The sequence below is a fragment of the Cucurbita moschata genome, unplaced genomic scaffold (genome assembly GCF_002738365.1).
Source record: "Cucurbita moschata cultivar Rifu unplaced genomic scaffold, Cmos_1.0 Cmo_Scf00017, whole genome shotgun sequence".
Classification (NCBI taxonomy): Eukaryota; Viridiplantae; Streptophyta; class Magnoliopsida; order Cucurbitales; family Cucurbitaceae; genus Cucurbita; species Cucurbita moschata.
Window position 1 is genome coordinate 1306493 of NW_019268533.1, and position 23909 is coordinate 1330401.

General features: G+C 38.2%; 5 protein-coding genes and 1 non-coding gene across 8 annotated transcripts; 2 read left to right on the top strand and 4 right to left on the bottom strand.

The window, feature by feature from the left end:
• Positions 1 to 2269: 2269 nt before the first annotated feature.
• On the bottom strand, positions 2270 to 4158 carry LOC111455100 (cytochrome b561 and DOMON domain-containing protein At5g35735-like). The gene is made up of 3 exons (XM_023096634.1): positions 3195 to 4158; positions 2827 to 3081; positions 2270 to 2738 (listed from the first exon to the last, which is right to left on the bottom strand). Exons 1-3 carry the CDS (start codon positions 3801 to 3803, stop codon positions 2424 to 2426), a joined length of 1179 nt encoding a protein of 392 aa, XP_022952402.1. The 5' UTR covers positions 3804 to 4158; the 3' UTR covers positions 2270 to 2423.
• Positions 4159 to 7417: 3259 nt separating this feature from the next.
• On the bottom strand, positions 7418 to 12473 carry LOC111455101 (N-acetyltransferase 9-like protein). The gene is made up of 7 exons (XM_023096635.1): positions 12384 to 12473; positions 10199 to 10596; positions 9910 to 9981; positions 9720 to 9807; positions 9190 to 9322; positions 8983 to 9021; positions 7418 to 7703 (listed from the first exon to the last, which is right to left on the bottom strand). Exons 2-7 carry the CDS (start codon positions 10380 to 10382, stop codon positions 7623 to 7625), a joined length of 597 nt encoding a protein of 198 aa, XP_022952403.1. The 5' UTR covers positions 10383 to 10596; positions 12384 to 12473; the 3' UTR covers positions 7418 to 7622.
• On the top strand, positions 11355 to 12846 carry LOC111455099 (cytochrome b561 and DOMON domain-containing protein At2g04850). The gene has a single exon (XM_023096633.1). It carries the CDS (start codon positions 11427 to 11429, stop codon positions 12630 to 12632), a length of 1206 nt encoding a protein of 401 aa, XP_022952401.1. The 5' UTR covers positions 11355 to 11426; the 3' UTR covers positions 12633 to 12846.
• A 778-nt stretch (positions 12847 to 13624) lies between these two features.
• On the top strand, positions 13625 to 13704 carry TRNAS-GCU. Its single transcript has one exon. It is a non-coding gene; the product is annotated as a tRNA-Ser (tRNA).
• Positions 13705 to 14065: 361 nt separating this feature from the next.
• LOC111455097 (BTB/POZ domain-containing protein At5g48130-like) lies at positions 14066 to 20203 on the bottom strand. 2 transcript variants are annotated; one of them, XM_023096629.1, is made up of 6 exons: positions 17126 to 17658; positions 16808 to 17030; positions 16438 to 16556; positions 16281 to 16350; positions 15000 to 16154; positions 14066 to 14907 (listed from the first exon to the last, which is right to left on the bottom strand). In XM_023096629.1, the coding sequence occupies exons 3-6, from the start codon at positions 16530 to 16532 to the stop codon at positions 14173 to 14175; spliced, it is 2055 nt and encodes a 684-aa protein (XP_022952397.1). In that variant the 5' UTR covers positions 16533 to 16556; positions 16808 to 17030; positions 17126 to 17658; the 3' UTR covers positions 14066 to 14172. The 2 variants fall into 2 exon arrangements, 1 of the variants encoding a protein (XP_022952397.1); XR_002712532.1 differs by lacking the exons at positions 14066 to 14907; positions 15000 to 16154; positions 16281 to 16350; positions 16438 to 16556 and adding an exon at positions 19840 to 20203 and having other exon boundaries at positions 16991 to 17030; positions 17126 to 19732.
• A 157-nt stretch (positions 20204 to 20360) lies between these two features.
• On the bottom strand, positions 20361 to 23564 carry LOC111455098 (OBERON-like protein). 2 transcript variants are annotated; one of them, XM_023096632.1, is made up of 3 exons: positions 23334 to 23564; positions 21306 to 22445; positions 20361 to 21076 (listed from the first exon to the last, which is right to left on the bottom strand). In XM_023096632.1, exons 2-3 carry the CDS (start codon positions 22435 to 22437, stop codon positions 20508 to 20510), a joined length of 1701 nt encoding a protein of 566 aa, XP_022952400.1. In that variant the 5' UTR covers positions 22438 to 22445; positions 23334 to 23564; the 3' UTR covers positions 20361 to 20507. The 2 variants fall into 2 exon arrangements, with proteins under 2 accessions (XP_022952400.1, XP_022952398.1); XM_023096630.1 differs by having other exon boundaries at positions 23330 to 23563.
• Between the last annotated feature and the right edge of the window lie 345 nt (positions 23565 to 23909).

Genomic DNA, 23909 nt, shown 5'->3' on the forward strand with positions numbered 1-23909 from the left:
CTCTAAATTAGCTCGAAAATGACATTTTATTGCATCGTAGAAGTGTACTAACGATCATGCTAGCTTGAGGACGACGTCGGAATGTAGTAAAAGTGGAGAGCGTTATGGGTATATAAAGATTCTCGCTCTTAGCTATTTTTAAAAATGGTATCGATATGGAGTTTTCAAATATCTTGGATAATACTGTCACTTTCAAAACTTTCAAAATCGAGTGTTTTTTTGCTCAAAAATGAAGATTTTTAGTAGGGGAGATTTGAACCTATAATCTCGATTTAGATATTATACTCTATATCAGTTGAGCTATGTTCATATTGGTCTATGTTACCCGAAACTAAGGAGGAAAATAGCGTGTCGTATTACCATAGTATTATAATTGTAATTCCTTGTCCTGTTTCTTTTTAAATCTTGTTCCTCGAATGCTTGTAAAGTTTATACACTTAGTTCAGCAGTGCTAAGCTTATGGAGTCGAGCAAGATATTCATAGATTGGGTTAGGACTACATTTATTTAGATTTAATCCAATGGTTCGGGTTGCATATTTTTTCAACCCACACAATCTTTATTAAATAATGAACCCAACCCAACCATAGAATATTCAAATTAGTTGGTTCGAGTTATTTCAGGGTTGGTTCGGGTCAACTAAAACTAATTTTAGGAGAGTTCATGAATCAACTCAACTCACGAAACTTTCATTCATTTGAATCTTACTCCACCCAAATAACTCGACAACTCAACTCAAATTATACAGATTTGATTGGACTGATCGTGTTTTTTTTAATTAATATTTTTTAAAATACACACGTATTCCTACCTACCTTTTAAAATTACGAACAACTTTAGCTTTGTATTACCATGAGTCGAATAAAACTTTAAATAAATTTTTAGAAATTATGAATTAACAACACGAAAATGAAATGATCCGAGAAATGCACTTGAAATGAGTTGATCCAATTGTATGAGCTCTTTTTTTTATTATTAATTTTGGCTTGAGCCAAAAATATAAATGATGTATTATTTAAATATCGTTAAATAAATTCATATAAGCAAATTAAAAATAAAATTCAGATACTAAAATAGAATTAAAGATTTATAGTTTTAAAAGTTTGAAATAAAATAGAATAAATACGGAAGTAAATTCAACAAATTAATATTCCTTTAATTTCAATATCATTTTTTAAAAAGAAAAAAAAAAACTAAAAATTTATTGATACCTAACTCAATTATATATTTATTATAAAATTCTTTTGATTTATTTTATTTTATTTTATTTTTTAAATAGTTGTTGGAATCTTCTGGTAATGTTACCAAATGGCAAGCTGTCAAAGTGTTCTAAGAGAATTTTTAAAAAATAAATGGCCAAAAAGAAATAATTATTTTTTGGATTGATTTTATTAAAAGCAAATTATGTTGTAAATTGCATTTTAAATTGTAAATTACACGTGTCTGCTAATTATTGGTGGGTGCAACTTTATGATTTTTAATGTACATAGACATGCCCACTTTTAATCTATGTTCGAATAGACTCATTCGAACAATCCCGATTGATAGTGGTGGTAAAAATTGTTGACGATAATGGAGAATAATTAATCACATTAAGGTAACAGTCCCTTCGTCCATCTCAAAGATTAAATTTTTTAAAATTTTTAGCCTTAAAGAACTAAATATACATTAACAGTAAGTTCGAGAGACCATTCAAGACTATTTTTCTACCTTTGTGAACCAAATAAATTTGAGAGACGATCTACGACTATTTTCCAAATCTCAAAGATTAAAATTGTCCTTCCGAATCGAATATATAGTAACCCTAAATCTGAGAGACCAATTAAAACTATTTTTTGATTCTAAAAGATTAAAATTGTTCATTTTCCAGCTTTACAAACCAAATAAACACCAACCCTAAATTGATTTAAGACTATTTTTCAAATCTTGTCATTTTTCAAGTTTATGAACTAAATATACACTAACCCTAAATCCGAGAGACCATTTATAACTATTTTTCAAAGCTCAAAGATTAAAAAAAATGTTCGTTTTCTAGCTTTTATGAACCGAAAAAGTAATTCAAACCTATCTTGAGTATGAACGTGTGTAGCTAATAAAATACTAAATTTCATTCCGGTTGCCTACCTACATTATGTCTAAAATTTGAACTAAATTTGATACATTTTCCATTTTATGCTTAAATTTCTTCCACTTTTAGATTGGAAGTTCTTAGCTTGTAAGTGAAGTTCATAACTTGAAATGAAAAAAAGAGATAAAATAAGAAAAAAGAATTATGTATAAATATAATAACAAATAATATTCTACAATATGATCATCGCTACTACTAATCCCAAATAAGAAAAAAACACAAAAACAAAGACGAACACTCTAAATGTAAAATCAAACCAAAAAGAAAACCCCAAAATCAGAGACTCTCGGGAATGATCAAACCCTATTAGCATGTCCATTCATCCCATTGACGCCATTGATGTTATGAGGAAACTTATCGGAGTTGGATCTCTTTCGCTTGATGACGATGACCCATGTGATCACTTCAAGAACGACGGCGACGGCGCCCAAGAAGATGATGATTCCGGTGTAAGCCCGTTTCCATTTGTCATCGGGGCTCAAGATGCTTAGCCCTTCAAACACGTTGGCGATGCTCAGAGCTATCACACTGTATCCGATCGAGTGGTGGTATATGTTCCAGTAGATTCTGTATTTGTGATCCTTGTTCGGCCTCAGAAGCAGCGCGAAAACCTGAAATGAACAAAACCCAGTAAGGATTTTGATAAATTTTGATTTGGGGTTTTGATTTTTGGATTTGGGGTTTTAGGGTTTCGTTTACCTGAAGAGTTCCGAAGACGAAGAGGGTGATTCCGATGTTGCGATGGGTGTTGTATTGAACAGCAACGGAATCGCTGCCGAGTTTTATGCCGGTAGCCCAACCGGCGACACCGACGGCGTAGGCGGAGGATTGGCAAGCGACGTGGAGGTAAAACCAGGCCGGATCTGCACCTTTGAAAACCTTCAAATACCTAGCGAAAATGGCACCCATCGGCATCAAAGTACCCCAACTAACGGCGTTCAAAACTCCATGAGTCTGAAAAATCAAAACCCAAATCAGATGTCAAAATTTCGCCAAATCCCCAAAAAGGGTTTCACAAATGGAAAGATTAAAACAGACCCAGATCAAGAAAACAACGACCCACTTACGTTTCTCCTCTTGAGAACCGAATCCACCGCCGCCGTGCTAGACCCAGTAAGCAAATCGAGGGTATTTCTTGAGGCTCTGTTGTCGTTGGTGAGCGCATGGGCGCTTGGAGCACCACCCGCCATAGGGCCTTCCTGCCATACCTGATTGATGGTGGTCATACCGCCAGGAAGCGTAATAGTTGCATAAAGAGTCATCTCGTTGTTGACATAAGTGGCTGAAAGTTCAGAAACCCCATATCTCAAATCGCTCTGTTGCAGGGTTGGACCAGGGGGATTCAAACTGGAAGTGTAAGCATGAGTGCCACCAGTGGAGTTCTGATGAGCAACAAGCGCTTGAGTCCCAAACATGGCCAAGCCCTGAGGGTTAATACCCCAAGCAATCCATTGATTGGGAGTGGTGGAAGGGCGTCTGAAGGCAATTCTCAAGGTATTGTTTGATTCAATATAGGTCCAATGAAGGACAGAGTTGAGCACAGGATGATCCACACACGCTGCAAACACTTGATTATTGGCAAACCCATTGTAGCTTCTGCAACTCTGAGCTGAAACAGAGAGACACAAAGACAAGACGATCAAAACAGAGAAGCAGCTTTGGAGCTTCATTTCCATGGCGAACTCCTCAAAAAGCTTGAATTGATTCAGGTAATTGTTTCAGTTTGGTTGAGGGAAAGAGAAGAGAGAAGAAAAGGAGTATTTATAATGAAAAAGCTTCATGAATTTGTGTTCATTCTTGGTTGCTTCATGTGTCTCTGTCCATGTTCAACAACTCGCATTGGTTAACCTAATTTTCTACTCTCTCAACCATTTTTTTCTAGAAGAACATGCTTGGTTTTGTGTTCCTTTTTTTGTTCTTTGTTCTGTTTCTATAGAATGGGAGCCACCTAACAGAGAAAGGGAAGGAAAAACCTCGAAAAGCTTGACTAATTCCAACTTCCACCATGGTTAAAAAGCTTCACCATGACTCTTGTGTTCTCTTTACAAATAAATCTTCCCCCAATCTTCACCCACCCACATAAATCCATTTCTTTAATCTTTGGGTTTGAATTAGATCTATTATGATTGTGTTCTAAGTTCCTCTTTTTCATGGCTCTGTAAAGTTTGACTTTTTATTTCCTTTCTTAGTTTATAATTTATAAGAATTAGGTTTACGTGGTAAGACGTCTCGTTTGAGTTCACTTTCGTTTAGTCCCTATGTTTCAAACTTTTACTTTTTTACCACTGGGTTTTGAGTTTACTCTTTCGGTTTTAAGATGTTACCGTTCTATTCTTGAGAATTGAGTTTCGTCTCTTCCAACGTGATCACTTTAAATACTTCTTGATATAGGTAGTATCTTCAATTCTTTTCAGTTTTTCTCATACTCGAGATAGAATATAAGGTGATTTTGTTTGTTTTGTATAATATGTAACATTTTAAAACTTATAAGCTACGTAAGAACTAAACTCGAAATTTGGTGGTAAAAATGTAAAATCTTAAAACTATAGGGACCAAAAATGTAAATAAATGTTAGGTGAGGCCTAGAGAAGAAAAGTACGTGTTGACTCAGCCAGATATGACAGAAAAGAGTGGAATCAAAGTTAAGAAAATTGGAATTGGAATGAAACTGAAATTTTATATAATTTTCTTTTTTTTTTTTTATATAAAATTTGATTTTTTAATTTTGTATTATATTTATGTTAATTAAATAAAATAATATCATTTTGTACAAGTTTGACCAGGAAGCCTCTTTCTCGAGACGTGTTATGCGTCTCCTTCAACTTTCTACACCGCTTTTGCTTTTCAAACCCTCATCAAACGACGTCGTCTTCTTCAGTGTTCACATTCATTTTCCTTTCCTTTTTTTTTTTTTTTAAATGAACATGACAATATTTATTTATTTTTAGCCATATGAAAAATACCTTTTTAAAAAATTAGAAAAAGTAGTAATAATGTTGTCTAAAACGTTTTAAAAAATGGATGCTTTTTTTGTGAAAATAAGCTTAATTTTCGACCCTTTAGAGAGTTTAGAATAAATTTTGGATAACTTTTAAAAACTGGAACGTTTATTCTATAAATACCGTTTTAAAAAGTACTTAATTAATACTTATTTTCAAATGTTTTTACGACATTAATACTTATTTTCAAATGTTTTTACGACTTTTGAAATCGACTTTGATTCTTTAACGTAGTGTGAAGATTTAAACAAGTGTTTTTCATGTACTTAAATAACTTTTTTTCCATCCATAAATCATACCTTATAATAAATAAGATAAATAATCAATGCCATGCTTTTGAATCAAGTAATTATCTTGAACGAAAAATACTCATAAAATACTTGTGATAAACATGATTCGAGAATGACTTCATTTATGAAAAGAAAAATAATACCCAATAAATAAAATATCTTTTAGTTTGATTTTTTTTTTTTTTTTTCCCACGTCGTTGGCCGGCCCCCTTGGAAACTTTCTTAGGAAACTTTTTTAATCAGTAGGCTGAAAAGACCTATATCAATTTATACGGATAATCTTCACTCTTAAAATCGAAAAGTAGGTAACGTGACTATGTCTGCAGAGCATGGGACTATCCCAGGTTGAATCACCAATTATGAGGTAACCCAAATCAAAATCAAATTATATGGTTAAAATCTTTTTAAGATATGGTTGAAAATGAAAGTTCACAATTATTTTATACCTCAACTGCTCCCTCTTTATTGTGCCTCCTATCTAACCCATTTTAAATCTTCCCATTAATAATTAATCTTATGATTTCAATTAATTATTTAAATTTGGAACAGACCCACCACTCCACATTCTTTAATCCTTGTTGTTCTGGTCTCTTGCTTGCATTATTAATTAATTAACCCACTCATCTTATATTTTATTCTTCATACAAACTTAGGTTTATTTTTTTAATAATAAACTTTAAATAATAAACATTTAATAATCCTTATCGGATCGTACGTATACATACGTATATACGTTCGTACCCGATGGAATTGACCAAGAGCTCAAGAGGGCTTGGTCACAATGGTGGAAAATGAGAGGAAAATGGCCTAAGCAGCCCCCTCCACAGCCTTTTTAGACCTAAGCCTTGTCTGCATCCCTCCTTTGGGGTTTTCAGAGCAGCTACCTTCAAGATGTCACAATATCTTCTTTAATATGATTTGAATTCATAACCCAACAGCCTAATTTTTTGGACTCCTTCCCTGTTGACTAAAGTTTCTCTCTTTAGATCTATTCGTGAGTAAACAAAGGGGTTAGGTATCATCCTGGTTCAATCAGTCGAGTGGGGTCGATACAAAGTTTGTCCATTTCTAAGGGGGTGGATATGAATTAGTAAAGTACACACAGGATATCAAGCCTTTGAAGTGACCGACTCGAGCACAAACTCGTTATAGTCCCGTCATTTTTTCTAGTATTTGAGGTAAACATAAGAACATGTTGATTTGAAAGGGTAGTTTTTGGAGGTTTAAGTGATATTGAATTACCTTGCACTGTGTCACGATCATGCTTGTCCAAGGCATCTTGCACATGGTTGCATGATGTCAAAACTCTTTCGTTGTGTCACTTTATTGATTTCCTTTACTGCCTTCATGATGTATAGTTTTCTTATTGTATTTTCTAACTGTATGATGTTTCAGCAAAAATCATGTCGACGTCTAGTAGACCTAAAATGCCTTAGAATGTACTATAAGGGGAAGCGATTAGTTGTCAATTCTTCCTACTCTGAACTATATGTTATCTAAATCGTTGTGTTGTCTTTCTCACTTATAACCTATAACATTACTTTCAAAAATCTCTCCGTCCCTATTTTCTAAAACCTTTTCAAAACGAGGCTAAAAGCTTGAGCATACGTTGCTCAGCCGTATGCGACGCAATCTTGAATTGGCTTGACTTACTCTGTATCGGGAGTAAGTGCAAGAGAAGCACACGGTTCCCATTCTCACATACTTGAAACAGTAAAATTTCAACAGCTTAAGATAAATTCTGTTACTATCAGGCTTAAGAGGTGACCCATTTGATTGAAGATGATAAAAGCAGATACTTAGTACCTGCCATGCCATTATAAAGTCATTCTGAAGATGCCAAATTGTGGGGGCATGAGATTGGATCTTGTAGACTAATCTTCACGAGTCTACATCCAGAGGTCAAAGGCAAAGCATCTTGAAAACCTACAGAAACGCATAAGATGCAAAGGCAAAACAGGCACATAAATAATATGATGAAAGTATGATGTCTGTATGAGGTGAGGGAAAGGACATTAGAAATATGTAATAAGAAAGTCAGAGTTTTGATGATATCTTATAGAAGGCTTCTTGTGTATTATATTCCATTGCTTCTTGCTGAAGTATCAGCTATTTGGACGTCATATCAGAGGACCAATCAAGAGTTCCCCAAGTCTAAATGCTAGAAAACGAAGTTGTAGAGATGGAGGAGAAGTTTGGGTGGGTACTAATCATGAGTTACTATTCTACCAAACATATCCAGCAGCTCCTCATGCTTGGCCTTTGTTACTTTTAACTCCAGAGTTACCTTCCAAATATGCAAAAGGAATGATGTCAGAATCGAATCGAATATGGCCCCCAGATTTACGTGATAACATGATTCATGCTTAATATCTTGGAGAGCATGACTTTCCAATGTGGATGGATGGAAAAAGAACAAGAAAAAGCTTCCTACCCATCAAGTGTTTCCATTATGGTACCAAATATAATATATACAATATGTAGTCAGTCGATCAATTGCTAAAGGTCATCGGCTTCTTTTTCTTTGAAAATTTGTAATTAAAGGACCCACATATGTTGTTGAGGATGGTTGTTGAGGATTGTTGGGAGGGAGTGCCACGTTGGCTAATTAAGAGGGATGACCATGGGTTTATAAGTAAGGAATACTATCTTCATTGGTATGAGGTCTTTTGGGTAAACCAAAAGCAAAGCCATGAGAGCTTCACATGGTCCGTGGTTTCTAACATGGTATCGGAGTCATACCCTTAACTTAGTTATGTCAATAGAATCTTCAAATGTCGAACAAAGAAGTTGTGAGCCTCAAAGGTGTAGTCAAAAGTGACTCAAGTGTCGAATAAATGGTGTACTTTGTTCAAGAGCTCCAAAGAAAGGAGTCGGCCTCGATTAAGAGGGGGCTGTTCGAGGGCTCCACAAGTCTCAAGAAGCTCTATGGTGAGTTGTTCAAAGGGAGGATTGTTGAGGATTGTTGGGAGGGAGTCCCAAGTTGGCTAATTAAGGGGATGATCATGGGTTTATAAGTAAGGAATACATCTCCATCGGTATGAATCTTTTTGGGGAAACCAAAAATAAAGCCATGAGAGCTTATGCTCAAAGTGGACAATATCATACAATTTTGGAGAGTCATGATTCCTAACATATGTATCGCAGTCAAAGAAATTTTGACGTATAAAAAAAACGCATATGTTCCATGTCCCAATTCAAAAGACTCGGTGCAAGTTACTGTTATAAAGCACTAAATCAAATAATAAAATGAAACGTAGTTCTCTCGTCTTAAAAAGGGTTCTCTTTGTCTTAACAATATGCAAAACTGTAACATGTCAAACCCACCACTAGCAGATATCGTCTTCTTTGGGTTTTCCCTTTCAGGCTTCCTCTCAAGGTTTTAAAAACGCATCTGCTAGGGAGAGATTTCCACGCTCTTATAAAGAATGTTTCGTTCCCCTCTCCAACTGATATGGGATTTCACATAAACCGTCTCGAGAGCTGCTTAACAATAAGGAGGAGGAGGGAGGGAGGGAGGGAGAGAGAGAGAGAGAGAGAGAGAGAGAGAGAGAGAGAGAGCTGACCTCCTTGAAGATTTCACTGTAAGAAGTCTCTTCAAAGCCCTACACCAATTAAAAAGGATCTTTTAGGAAACACTGCAGGAAGACTAAGTTACAGGGGAAAGGTAAACTGTTGGTGATAACAAAACATGCTAACTTGAGTTGGTAAGTAAGACATAAATTTATCTAAACTTTCAAGAAATTGGTTCTTTTCAGGACAAAGAGACCAACCAATTTTTTGAACAAACTGAGAGACCCTTCATTTGATTCTCCAATTTTGGCTCGGAAAATATGGATCCCGAGGTTCTTGACTGCAAACGCCATCATCATCAGAACAGACTCTTTCCCAAGACCTTTACCACGGCTATGCTAACAAAAGCACAGATATAAGAAAGCTTAATGGACATTGCAATACATTGATCCCATAACAAATGAAGAACAAAATCCTTTCACAATATAATCCATACACATGGTCAAGAATGAACCCATAACATTCGAAGGAAGATGGGATGGTTACTAGTAAATGAAGATTAAAAAATTCATTCCACCGTTCTAGTTGCTACTTCTAAACAAGCCAGAATAACACAAAACGTATAAATTTCTTAAAGAAAATCAATAGCCAAGATCCTATGAAGAGAACCGAGGCAAACAATGAGGCATAGCAGAAATGAAATTTATATTCACATCGACAGAACTTCAGCAGAGATCAAAACGTGCAAAGAATAAGAACATCTACACTAGAAGAAGATCAAATGTGGTACCTCTTGGGTTCAGCTATCATTATTTCAATCTCTGCTAAAAGGGAATCGTCTAGATCATTCATGTAAAGATTCACATCACCAACCAGGGCTAGAAATGTACACAATAACAATTTATCAGACAAGCAATACAGACAGCGTATGTACAAAGCAAACTAAAAAAAATCCTAAAAAAGGTAAGAAACCAACCAACCTTCAACACCAGGATGTCCATGGATGAATTTTCCCTCGACCAATTCCTTATCCAATACAATGAAAGTCTGCTCTGGAAAAAAAAAAAATACCCCCAAATCCATAAAAAAAAGGGTAAGAAACAATATTGTCCCAGCGGAGTTCAACGATTCAAGAATTTTAACAAGGTTTCAGGCATTAATGCACGATCAAACACAACCCAGATGAAAATTTGATCAGATTATGAAAGGAAACAAACAATTCGTAGAATAAAACATCAAGAAAAAGTGAAAGAGAGATAGAAAGAGAACTATTTGGGTCTTGCGTCCAGGATAGTTGCATCTGGTATTCTTGATCAAGAGTGAGGGGCTCGGACCCTGTGGCTTGAAGCAGAGCTGGGTCTTTCATCCATTCGTGATACTTGGGTACGTGTGCTTCCATGTAAGGCACCAAAATTACCCTTTCCCCTTCTAAACTCACTCCATTTTTCTTCATCTCTCACACCGCCACTCACTGTCAGACCTCTTCCTGGAATGGAAATGGATCCTCGACGGCAAGACAAACCAGTAGCAAGCACTAGCACAGCTCGAGACAGCAAAAAGGAGGACGAACCGCCACTTCCAAGAGAAGCCCACCAATTCCATTTCATGAGCCAGGCTCAACATCCATCGCCCTATTCATTGATCGAACCCACTTAGTTGGGCTTCAGCTGAAAATGGCCCCAATAACATTTAGTTGTGTTTAGATTTTAATTTTCGTACTTTCATAACATTTCTAGGGGGTTTTGAAATTTGAATTAAAAAAATAAGTAGAGTTGACAGTTGACTTCACATAAGATGACGTGACAGTTAATACAAGATTATCAAATTTTTCTTAAAATTTTATTTTCTATTTTTTTATTTATTATAACAAAGGACTACAAGAAACTAATTTTAAATATTAAATTATTATTATAATTGAAAAATAGAAAACGAGATAAGGATTTATTCTATGGCCATTAGATTTCCATAATTCATTTTAGAAGGTAGCCACAAATAACTTATCGTGATTTTATTTTTACAAAAATAACCCATAAATTGTAAAATTTAAATAATTAATCTAATTATGAATTTTCAATTAATATTATTTCACAAAAGTCAAAGGGAGAATATTAATGCTAAAATTAAAAGATAAAAAGGAAAATTAGAAATTTTTTATAACGACCGAATCTAAAATTATATATCTTAGCAAATCAGCAATACTTAAGTTAGTTCGAGTCTAGCTCTAAGGTTGAGGATGTAACTTAATCTTTACATTAGGGAAAATGGAGTGTTTATGAGACACCAAAACATAGTAATGAGGACTAGCTTATCTTCAAAGCTAAGTTTTGGTGAAAGTTTATGGCATTTTTGGCTAAGTGGGAGTAATGATGATGCATCACTCTCATCCTTCCATGCTTCTAAATTGCTCAATTTCCTAACATAATCCCCACCCACCACCCACCACTTTCTCTCTTTCTATCTCTCTCTCTCTCCTCCTCCTCCGCCGCCGTCGACCACCATGCTCCGCCGTCATCTCCTCCTTCTCCTCCTCCTCTTTTCCTTTGTCTCCGTCGCACTCTCCGCCCATTGCACCACCGTCACAGCCACCAAAACATTCCAGAAATGTATGAATCTCCCAACCCAACAGGCCTCCATTGCTTGGACTTTTCACCCCCACAATGCCACTTTGGACCTTGTCTTCTTCGGTAATTTCATTTCTCCGTCCGGCTGGGTTGGCTGGGGAATCAACCCCTCTTCGCCGGGGATGACCGGAGCTCGTGCTCTCATCGCCTTCTCCGACCCAAACTCCGGCCAGATCATTACACTCCCTTACATTCTTGACCCGACTGTTAAGTTACAGAGAAGCCCTCTTCTCTCTCGCCCTCTCGACATCCGTCTTCTTTCCTCCTCCGCCGCTTTATACGGCGGCAAAATGGCCACTGTACATAACGGCGCCGCCGTCCAAATCTACGCCACTCTGAAACTCACCCCAAACAAAACCAAAATCCATTTCATCTGGAACCGCGGCTTGTACGTCCAAGGCTATTCCCCAACCATCCATCCAACAACCTCCGACGACCTCTCATCAATCGCAACTCTCGACGTCGCCTCTGGCACCGCCGCAAGCCAGAGCGGTGGAATCGAGACACTTAGGGTTATCCACGGCATCCTAAACGCCGTATCCTGGGGACTCCTACTCCCAATCGGCGCCGTCACGGCTCGATACCTCCGCAATGTACAAGCCCTAGGTCCGGCGTGGTTCTACGCCCACGCCGGAGTCCAACTCGCGGGATTCGCGCTAGGAACAATCGGATTCGTGATTGGAATCCGATTAGGGGAGTTGTCGCCGGGAGTGGAGTATTCGCTACACAGGAAATTAGGGATTGCAGTTTTTACCCTAGGTGGATTACAGACATTAGCGCTGCTATTCAGACCAAAAACAACGAACAAATTCAGAAAATACTGGAAATCGTACCATCATTTTGTCGGATACGCATGCGTGGTGATGGGAGTGGTGAACGTGTTCCAAGGATTCGAGGCGATGGCGGAGAGTGGATCGTACGCGAAATTGGCGTATTGCTTAGGGCTTTCGACGCTGGTAGGGGTTTGTGTAGCATTGGAGGTGAATTCATGGGTGGTTTTCTGCAGAAAATCGCAGGAGGAGAAGATGAGAAGAGAGGGACTGATCGGAGTTTTAGAGAAGGAAAGTGGAAGCTACAGCTAGAGGAAGAAGATGAAGATGAAGGAGACGATACAGATGAAGGAGACGATACAGCGACGGTTAACTTTTTTTAGTCAAAGCATTTGGTTTGACTTTTTTTTATAATGCAAAATATTTATAGTGGGTTTTTTCCATTTTTTTTTATCTTAAATTTTGTTGAAATTTCTTGTTAAGCATAAAAAAGTTTTCTTTTAATAATAAGAAAGGGTAAATTCAATTCTTGCGTGGAAAATTTAGATTTTTGTGACAATTTTTTAAAAATTAATGAATTTATGTAAGTTTTAAACTTATATAAAATTATAAAAATGTCAAATATATTAATAATTTATTAGACGCATAAAAATTAAAAATTTATTAAACACAAAATTAATTTTTAATTAAATTTTTTATTATTTAAAATTTTCTTTTAATATCTATAGATATAGTAGTTCTTGATGATTGAAAATTTAGACAAATACATATTGAATTAGTCGAAGAAAAGGTCCTTTCAGATAGAAAAAATAATAATATCGAAAAAATACCGATCTCTTAAGCTAGTTTGATAGGAAATCTTAAAAAACTAGAATTAAATGAAAATAGCGTTAAATATGTGTTGGATATTAAACTTTTAATAGTGTTTCAAAAAGTGTCCATAAACTTTAAAAAGTTTCATTAATATTTTAACTTCTAAAAAAAAAATATTTATGATTAGTACTCTATTAAAAAAAAATACCTATAAAATTTAAAAATAGCATTACTGTCAATATATAGACAAAAACCGTATATTTACACCTCTAAATTTTTTAATGTTACTTTTGAAATTCATGAATATTTTTTAACCGAAAGAGTTTTTTTGAATTTTTTTTTTTTAAATTAAGAGTATTAATAAAACTTTTGAAAATTTGTTTTTGTAACCGTCTATTTTAAATAAAATATTAACGGTTTTCTAATTAATCGATTTTTTTTAAGATAAAATATTATAAATAAATATAATATAATCAATCACACTAACGGTTGTCGCTTTGGCCGAGTGGTTAAGGCGTGTGCCTGCTAAGTACATGGAAACCCCGCGAGAGTTCGAATCTCTCAGCCGACGGCTTTTTCTTTTTTTTCCTCTTCCTTTGTTCAAAGGCATAAATACGTGCACGGTGAAATGAATTTGTAAATTATCATTTCTGTCATAAATAGTTTCAAAATAATGAATTCTTTGTTTTATTTATTTATTATTATTATTATTATTATTATTATACATACTTTCATTTTGATTATAAAATAGTTTCAAAATAATGACTTTTTTTAATTATTATTATTATAAATAGTTTCATTTTTATTATAAAATATTCCCAAATTATGTTACTAATGTCCGGTTTATCGAACGATTCCGATTTTAATTTTCTTATTCATAATTTAATAAATCTGTGCATGGCATGCTAAACAAGCAAGCATGTAGGCAAAGGTGTTAGTAAATGGCTACTTCCTTTACTTCTTACCATACTTAAGTTTCCAGGAGATTCTTTATATATTCTCCATAACTGGTTTCTAAAGACCTGTTATGAGTTCTCATTTACAAATCCAGTCGATGGTTAATCTGATACATCGATCGACGCCAAAGGGCGGGAAGTCCTGGCTTTCTTTTCTGTTTCCTACCTCCAAATAGGCGTATTCCTCTGAAGATCTTAAACAGACGACTTGCATAGTTTCGTTCAGTCGAAAAGTTAACCGAGCCGATGCACCCCGTCACTTGTTCATGTGAGTTTCGTTTCTTGCTCGAGTATCTACTACTTTCCACGTCAGGCAGTTTCGTTCTTCCTTCTGCTTTGCTGCTCGATATTGTCTCTGTTTTCTTTGATAATGTCTGCCTCTGAATACTCTTCTTCAAGGAAATCAGCTCTTGTTCCAGATTCATGATTCGGAAACTTGTTGACTCGTACTCCTTTCTTGAGGATTCATGCGGCGTCTGCATCATATGGTCCTTGTGTAGCAAGAAACTTAACGTTCGGCTTGGATCAGCTCCATCTGTATAAGGACTGTCTCGTAGATTCTGGCTGTTCGAGTTCGGAAATCTAGAGCTTGAAAGGCTCCCGGAGAAATCTCCATAATGTGTAAACCTAAATGAACTCGAACACTCTTTGAACACCTGTTGAGTATTCAATTGCTGAACGAAAAGCGCCTGGACTATCAGACGAAGCGGCATCAACTCATTTTGCACAGCCTCAATGCATACCTCTTGTGATAGCTTCTGGCAGTTGAGGTACTTGCAGACTGCCCATTTTTCCTCTTGGGAAAGTTGTGACTGTGCCTGAAAACAAATAAACACCAAGTTTTATGAAAAGGTAAACAGATTGTTAAGCAGTAATGCCATGAAGAATGTTGAGTTTAATCAAGATTTACCTGCAGGAATGTATTAACTGCCCTATAAAGGTGATTATGACTCTCTCGCCATGACGCAGGCACTTTATCGATGAGTTCGACAAATCGTCTTTGTCCAAGTTTCGGATCAGGAGCTATGTAGGTCAGATATTCATCCCACAACTCTGCCACAATTGAGTTGCTTCCTGAAGGGTTGTGATTCATTTTCATGTTCGAAGATACAAACGACTCTAATATCTTCTCCATTGTAGCTAACTCGATGCTCGAAGATATCGAGTCTGTCCCGGCTTTTGGTAGGAGAAAGTCTTCCACTCGTGCAAAATGTAATACTGATGCTATCTGGTCTAGCAGTTTTTGCAGGCTGTTGCTTTTGGGGCCAATTTCAAGTGATTTGGAAAGCAAGGCAAAGTAAAAGCCTACTGGAACCACTCTACTGGTCCTCTGTCCCATAGGCAGAAGAAGATCAAGAAGACCTTGTAAAATAAATGAAACCTTTTCATTTGCTTCATCATCTACGATCTTCTCGTCAGTACCGTCCCAGTACTGGCGTGTTTTTTCGGAAAGAATCCATTTGTTGGCATAGAAGACGATGATCGGGTTCACATACTTTTCTTTCATACCTTGTCTTCTCAGGGATCCCACTACTCTTTTGAAGAATTCAAATGGTAGCCCTATAAGGTCCTTGATCCAAAGATCATGGCACAAGATTTCTTTTACCATTTCACAGCTCCAAACCTGACTTGCCAACGCATCTATAGTTACGACTGGTTGGTCTCGTCTTCTCTCGGGGTCAAGGATCTCCATACAAGCCATGAAGGCAAGCGATTCAATGCAACGGCTTACAATTAACAGATCCTCAGACCAGGGAAGCAATTGTTGGCACTTTTGGAGTACGATTAGTGTATCGTCCCAGCTTTGAAAGACCACTTGATTCATATAGATATCGAACCGCTCACATAGATTACTGGAACAATAATTACCTGTCATTTCAAGAAACTCTGCAGCGCAACGGAGGGCTGCTACGTTAAAAGGATCTACAAGAGTAGACGAGCCATAGACAAACAGTGCTAGTAACTCAAAGGTTTCTGGTCCTCCGGGAAAGTCCGATGGGAGCTCATACTCGGTCGATTCATTCAACCTTTTCTGGAAATATCCACTCTTTGACAGGAGAGGATGCTGCAGAGTAACAACAGACATGCCTAAAGTTTAATACTCATTTCTTTCTCATGGGTGGAGGCAAGGAGATGAAGGAAGGAAAGAAATAAATAAACTTCACTGATATATTTCCCAAATTATCTTTACCTTGTGTAGGTTGAAAATCCTATCACCAACTCGAATCCGAACAGAAACAGGCAAACCAGTTTCTTGACTCCTGAGACATAATCAATCCACTTAATCAGAAAACAAGGCAAAATCAAAGATGAAACGATATAATCTAAAAAAACAGTGAGAATCCAACCATGAAATGATCTTGATCTTGAGCAAAACCCCGATATTCGGTGAAGTGAATGGACTCGAGGCCACTGATCTGACTTTGGGGCTGATCACTTCCATCAACAGAGCTCGCTCCTAAAGGACCTTCAAACCAGAATTAATGAAAGTTTCAGAGAGATAAATGAGTTGGGAATTCTCTAAACTGAAGCAATTTCCTATAGTGAATAATGTCACGCCTTCTTATGGCCATAAATGGCAGACACCCATCTCAGGAATCGAAGAAATAAGAACAGCCAAAGATTTTAGGAAAGTGTCCAAGTTTGTACACATATATTCGTGCAGTTTTTATTCATTCCAAGTCAAAAGTCAAATGCACACGAGTGTAATCTCCATACCCATATTATATGGCTTCAAAAACGTTCTCGGTTGCTGAAAACTTGAATTCTTGAACTTCTAAAACGCCTTGGCCATTAGAATAAGGTTAGCCTTCTCCCTCTTTTCCTTGTCATGTGAACCATATTTTGGGTTCTTTTCGTCGCTATCCTCTTGTATTCCTGCATTATTATATTGTTTTTTTGCATTTGAGTAGGTGAATCAGATCTGACGGGGAACCACAACCTGGAAAAAAGAACCATAAAATGAGAATAGAAATTAAACAAGAATTAGAAAAGAGTTGAATTATGGAAGAAGTTTCATGGCAAACGGCAACATACCCAAGACGGCACGGCTTGGGAAAATGCCTTGGAAAGAGGGCGGCGCTTGCTTCCCCGCAGCATGTTTCTCAATCCCAAGGCTTGCTTTTGTTAAGTTCGCTGCAGAGTGAGATACCTGTACAACTTCATTTTACGCTACTAATTATTACTTCAGAGGCAAGATTCCTTCTGTCATCCATTAAACATTGAATGCAAATCCACAGAAATGTATAATACAATTTGAGAGTTCAACCAAAAAACTACACATTTCTTGAACGATGAAACTGCCATTCCATGATTCCAGTACTTGAGATCCCAGTTCTTTGTAATTGAAAGCTGGAAATTGATCAAATCAACGCTTACAGAAATTAAGTGCAGAAGTGATAGCCACGGCATCATAGGAGCCATATTTTAAGACTCCATGATTATCAAATGGGCGGTTCATCAGCTTTGAAATATCCAAGAAGTTTAGGAACCTCTTAACAATGACATTGAACAGAAGGGATTTTCAAGACAGAATAGTTATAATTCATGAAGCAGTTCTATTGATTGGAAAAATTAAATCACCAAGCATGATTAGAATCTTCTTTAACAGAAGGTGACCTTGAGCCAAAGCTCCCATCTCTAGCAAACCTAGACAAACTTCTCCCACTTTTAGGCGTTGCAGAACTCGGGCTTCCACCTCGGTAACTGGCACGGAGGGTTTCATCAAATGAAGATGACGACTTGGCAATTGCATTCCTTACAAACTTCTGGGCGGCTGGAGAGAGCGTCCTTCGAACACTTGGGCTAGCACTTCCTCCTCTAACAGGTGATGGCAATGGTGGCTTCTGAAACATCTTTGATTTCTCCCTTAGCTTTCGTGCAGCCTCCCTTGAGAGTGAATGAGCCTTCTGATCTCGAGCAGGTGGACATGGAATATTAAATCGTGGCCCATCAACAGTACCACCGATGTCGATAGGCGTCTCCTCAGGATCTAGTCTTAAGGGTGTACCTTCAATTTCACCCCATGTAATAAATGGAGATTCATCAACACCAGGGGCAGGGGACGGTGTACGGACAAAACTGTAGCCATTCTCAGCCTTCTTCCCCGATTCTATATAAAATGGATTTGGGGTCTTCCTTAAATCCCCCAAATCGTACTTCTTCAATCGATCCCCATCTCGATCCATCACAGGATGTGGGGTAGTTCCAGCCACAGGGGTATAGAGCACTTCAACTGTACCATCGTCTTTTGGTCTCGCATCGATCAATTTACCATGGAACCGAGTGCTTGCTCGGCTAATTTCTTTGGTTAAGCCCTTCAATCTAACAGCCCTTTCTTCATCTGTCAGTGGAGCCTCACCTCTATCGGAAGGATGATACATCAACAAATTTTTTGCAGTGTAGTTCCATCCTTCCAAGGTACTCGGCGGCTGATCGGAGGTCCCATAACCATCGGTTATTCTATCTCTCTTTACATCCTCAATTGATTTCACATCCTCCTTCTCACCCTCCGTCAAATACGCGTATCTCTCCTTCCTCTTCCTATTATCTTTGTCCAGAATTTTTGAAAAACTTAAATTATCCTGGCTCGTATATTGCCTAAAAAACTCATCAAGCGACAGCGATTCATCCATCACCTTGCCGTTACAATCACCCTCCTCCGTTTCACCAGAAATTCCACTTCCGCCAACGCCGGGGGTTTTCGGTGTTTTGCCCTCAAATTCATCAAACGGAGTAAAATTTCTCATAAAAGTGGAACCAGGTGTTCGGGACTTACCATCAGGATTCAAACGTTTGACCTTCTGGCCACGACGCTCCATGATCTTCAACTGCGCATCTCGAATTAGAATCGGATCTCCACTTTTAATCGCTTCAAGCCAATCCATACGATCTCTGAGTTTCGAAATGTCGGGAAAGTAATCACGCTCAATAATCTTCTCAATCGCTTCCACATAAGTATCCTCGTCAAGAACCTCGGGATGTTTCCTAGAGCTCTGAGGCGTAATCGAAGACGAACTCCGCGGATTCTGGATCGAATTCTCGGAAACCGTCGACGGCGAAGGGGATGAGATATGCCGGGGAGAACGACCCGGAGAAAGAAGCATGATCGAAAAGCTAGATTAACAAATTCCGATCGAAAATCCAAAAGAAAATTCAACGACCTGAAATCGAAGAAGATCGGGAAAAATTATGCCTTCCTCTAGGGCTTGGAATATCATGATCTTTGTTAAACGAAGCAAAATCCAAAGCTGTCACCAACCCATCGGCCAATGGTTTTCAACACGTGTGAATTCCACATTAGCACGTGACTTAATTTTTTTTTTTTTTATTGCTAAAAGGCCCTCAAGCTTTGAGAAATTGCAGTAATTTTCAATAAAATTTTGATTATTTAAAAATTATAATGCTTTCGAAGATATTAAGGTTTGAGGCATGAACTGCCTCTCTCAACTAACTGTAACTGTTCATATTGTACGCTGAAGAACACAAGCCATGCTCCTTCTCTGCTATAAATTCACCAAAAATCTCATGAACTCAAACACAGTTTTCAAGCTTCTGATCTAACCCCATATGGCTGCTCCCTGGTTTTTCGTTCTTCTCTTCTTCGTCGGAAAAGCTCAGGCCACACCGATCGACCAACCCGACCTGCAAGCAGCCATGGATGACATGATATCGAAATCTTACCACGGGTTTGTCATACTACTCAAGATCCTAAACAGCTCCCATAAAGACTGGCAAAATTCGGAGCTAACCTTCTTCATGCCCCCTGATCAGGAACTTTCTCGAGCTGCTATCTCCCCCGAACGAATACACGATTTCGTTTTAAGCCATTCTATCCCCACTGCATTACTGCTCAACAATCTTCTACACTTCCCAAACGGCAGCCTGGTTCCATCAAGCATCCCGAATCGAATGATCAGGATAACCAACTGCAGAAAGATGAGCGTGTGCGTGAACAATGCACGAATCGTCACCCCAAACGTGTGCTTAAACTCATCCATAAGATGTCATGGTATAAGCACGACTATGACATATGACCGAACTTCCTTTTCAGACACTTACCTGCGAAGCAGAGTTCGGCCGAAACTATATCTCAAGCGAAACGAAAAGAAAGCGGAAAAATACTTACAGTCTGCAGCAAAGAAGATGAACCGTCCCCTGCACTGAATCCATCCGCCCCGCCATCACCACGAACCTTTCTAATAAGGCATAGTAGTTTGTTGTAATGTTGTCGATTTCATTATTGTTATAAACAATCTACTTAAGTTCGAGATAATAGAAGCAACGAATGACTTGATTACGTTAGCGATATGAGTATCGAACGATGTAGAAAGAACAGCTTCATAAATTATCAGACAACAAACGAACATAACCGACAACGTTTTGATTTACACGACGTTGAGCTCCTAAGAATTCTCATTCATTTAGCAGAATCAGGCTTAGAGGAACTGTAGAGAAGATCTTGAATTTTAGAATACAAAAGCATCTGGGATGGATCAGCTCCACCACTACTACTTTCTTGTAGCTTAATCTTTTCGAGCAAGTACTGTTTTTCGGCCTCGGCTTCGTTCAGACGTTGTTTCAGGTAATTGCTAGCGTATTCTTCCTCGGACTTGTCGGTTTTTGCAAGAGAAATCCTCTGAAGTCTCTCCGCCTCTCGTTTCGCCTCGTTCGCCTTAAGTTGAAACATATCAGCTTCTGCACATTTAAGCCTAACGATTTTCTCCAGTTCTTCGATTTGTAGCTTCTTTCTCTGTCGGTCGAGCTTTATCTCAGCTGCTTCCTTCGCCTTATCTTCAACCTCGCGGTTAAAGACCTCGACATCCATACGAGCCTTTTTCCAGCTTCTCATCTTCTCATTAGCAACAATTTCCATCTTTTTTATAACCTCCTGCACCACTTCTGCAATTCGGTTGCACGCTTCCTGTGGAGCGGCTAACCTTCCCTCTTCCCCGTTTTCAAGACTACTTATAGCATCCGTCTCGTTCTCTTCATTAAGACCAATGACATTAGATTTCTACGACGGTTACTAGTAAAAGTGCATAGCCACCAAGTAGATATGACTAGAAAATGGCTCATATACCCGGATAAAAGAAACACGAAACACCGAAAAAAGCTACTTTCAAATAATCTCAGCTCATTCGAAGCATACCAAAGACGGGTTATATCTACTATCATCAAACAAAACCAAAAATATAAAGACGTTATCGATACATACCTCGAAAAAAAGTCAATATTGCTCGGCACGCTGCTGTCGACTCCAAAACTCCACTCTTCATTTTCTCTTTGAGTTCTTCACATTTCGAAAAAAGTTTCCTCCCTCCATGGTCCTCGCTTGCACGAAAAATTCTACCGACAAAATCAAGCTCCTTGACGAGAGACTCCTGATCCCATGAAGGTGCACAATGTTGAAAAACGTCTCTAACCCAACCAAGTAGCTCAGACGTCCGATGGCAAGCTGGGCATTTGAAATGCATTTCGGTTCGCGTTGTCCCGATTCTTACAGAAGAGCCCACGCAGATCTTTCCATCACGAATTGCACAATCCGTGTGAGACCAATGAGAACACAAGTCACAACCGATCCATCGACATGTGTTAACTTCAAAATCGAACTTGTTGCATATTACACACATACAGAGATTGCAGAAACCGTTTCGACCGGTACATATCTCACAAGTGCAGTCATCAGCTGGAAGCTGGTTTTGACAAGCAATATTTCGACACCTCTTATACAGAAAAACCTCGACGAGCGTAGTCTGAGAGAGGCTAATATTTGGATGCAAGAACGCTTGAATTCCAGTATTGATGGCAACTAGAATTTCGAGCTGCACCCTATGAGCCATAACCAATGTCTTTGCAGTTAAATCGGTTCTACGTTGAACGAGCTTCTGCAAAATAAAAATCTCGTCGATCTGTTGCGCACCACCATTTCCATCGAGAATAATTCGAAGTCCACTCTTCAAATTGTCTAGAAAATCCTCTGGTAAGCGATGCATCTTTTCTGCGATTAGCTCAATTCTGTCTCGTGCTATGTCACGAAGGGAGACTTTATCAGAACTAGAAAGACGATGAACGACCGACTGCTCCACGAAGTCGTTATCTGCCTTCCCATTTTCCATTTTCTTTCCCATTACTCCACCAATAGGCCAAGTTTCCTGAGAACTAGCACTCTCAGCAGGAGACTCATGAACTTGTTCGGAATTAGACCTCGGTACCTCAGGTGATAGTCGAGTATCTGAGGGAACTAACGCAAGAGATGTCTGCAGTCCCTCTGGCCGTGACGGTTGACGTGTGGGAATCATCTTGGATGCAGGCTGGTGATGAATGTTGGAACCAGATGAGGCAACCATTAATCTTACTGTAAAAAGGAAAAAAAAGCGATGAAGTTAACCATGGCAGAGACAGTGCCATAATTATAGTTACAGGATAGATTTCACAAAGAAAAGCCCTTCCCGCAATGCACTCAGGGAGGGAGAAGAAAGAGTTTGGGATTCCATGTGAGATCCGACATATGGAGGAGAACGAAACACCCTTTATAAGGTTGTGGAAACCACTCCCTAGCATTCACGTTTTAAAAACCTTGAGAAGAAGCCTGAAAGAAAAAGCCTAAAGAGGACAATATCAACTAGCCATGAGCTTTGACTGTTATAAATGGTATCAAAGCCAAACATCAAGCGATTTGCCAGCGAGGAGGCTAAGCCCCAAAGGGGGGTTGACACGAGGCAGTGTGCCAATGTTGGCCCCGAAGGGGATGGATTAGGGAGTCCCACATCGTTTGGAGGAACGAGTGCAAGCGAGAACGCTAGCCCCAAAGGAGGTGGATTGTGAGATTCCACGTTGGTTGGAGAGGAGAACAGAACACTCTTTATAAGGCTGTGAAAACCTCTCCCTAGCATACGCATTTTAAAAACGTTAAGAGGAAGCTCGAAAGAGAGGACAATATCCACGACCCGGTTCCGAAAGAAATAGAACCACAAGCAACAAACCCAGTTCAAAACTAGAGCAACAACAACGTAATTACAACTGAACACAGAACCCAGATCTCCAAGCATCGCCGGAACAAAAGCTCAAGAAACGTTTTAAGATAAGACAAACATGCCGATCTCCCACAACACCCAAATCCTCACTATAAGTTCATATCTAAGTAAGAAACAGAATCAAATGAAAATTCAAAGATCAAGCAGGAACTTCCCAACTCAAATACAGAACCAGAAAGCTAAGACAAGAAGAAAGAGTGCTCACCCACCAAACGAGTTCAATAATCTTAGCCGATAAAAGCCGCGATAAAGGTCAGAAATCAGAAAGGGTCGAATTAGGGTTCATAATGAGGTAGCGTAGCTTGCAATTTCAGAGCCTTGAAGATGAAAGACAAACGAGGGGCGGTAGAGGTTCGAGTAGCGAACCCTTACAGAGAAGAAACAACAAAGGCGGGGTCTTGGCGAGTAGAAATGGACCAACTAGGGTCAGCACAGGGTTCAACGAAACGCCTAAATTGTGTTTTTTTTTTCCCATAAAAATAAATAATTAAATAAGGATGTCGTTAGATTTATTTAATATTTTCTTTCGGAGAATACGACAATTAAATATTTCTAATAATTAATTTCATATAAATTTGAATTTGGTTTTTTTTTTCTCTAAATTCGTTAATTATTTACTCCCATATTTTTAAATTTAATTTTTGATTTCTTAACGCTTCATTTTTCTTTTTCTTTTTTTGGTAGTTGTTCAGATCTTTCTGAGGAAAACTTCGAATATAGGTCTTCCTTCCTATCATAGTCTTAGCTTATCGATAGATCTTCTATGACCGGTCCACAACCTCTAG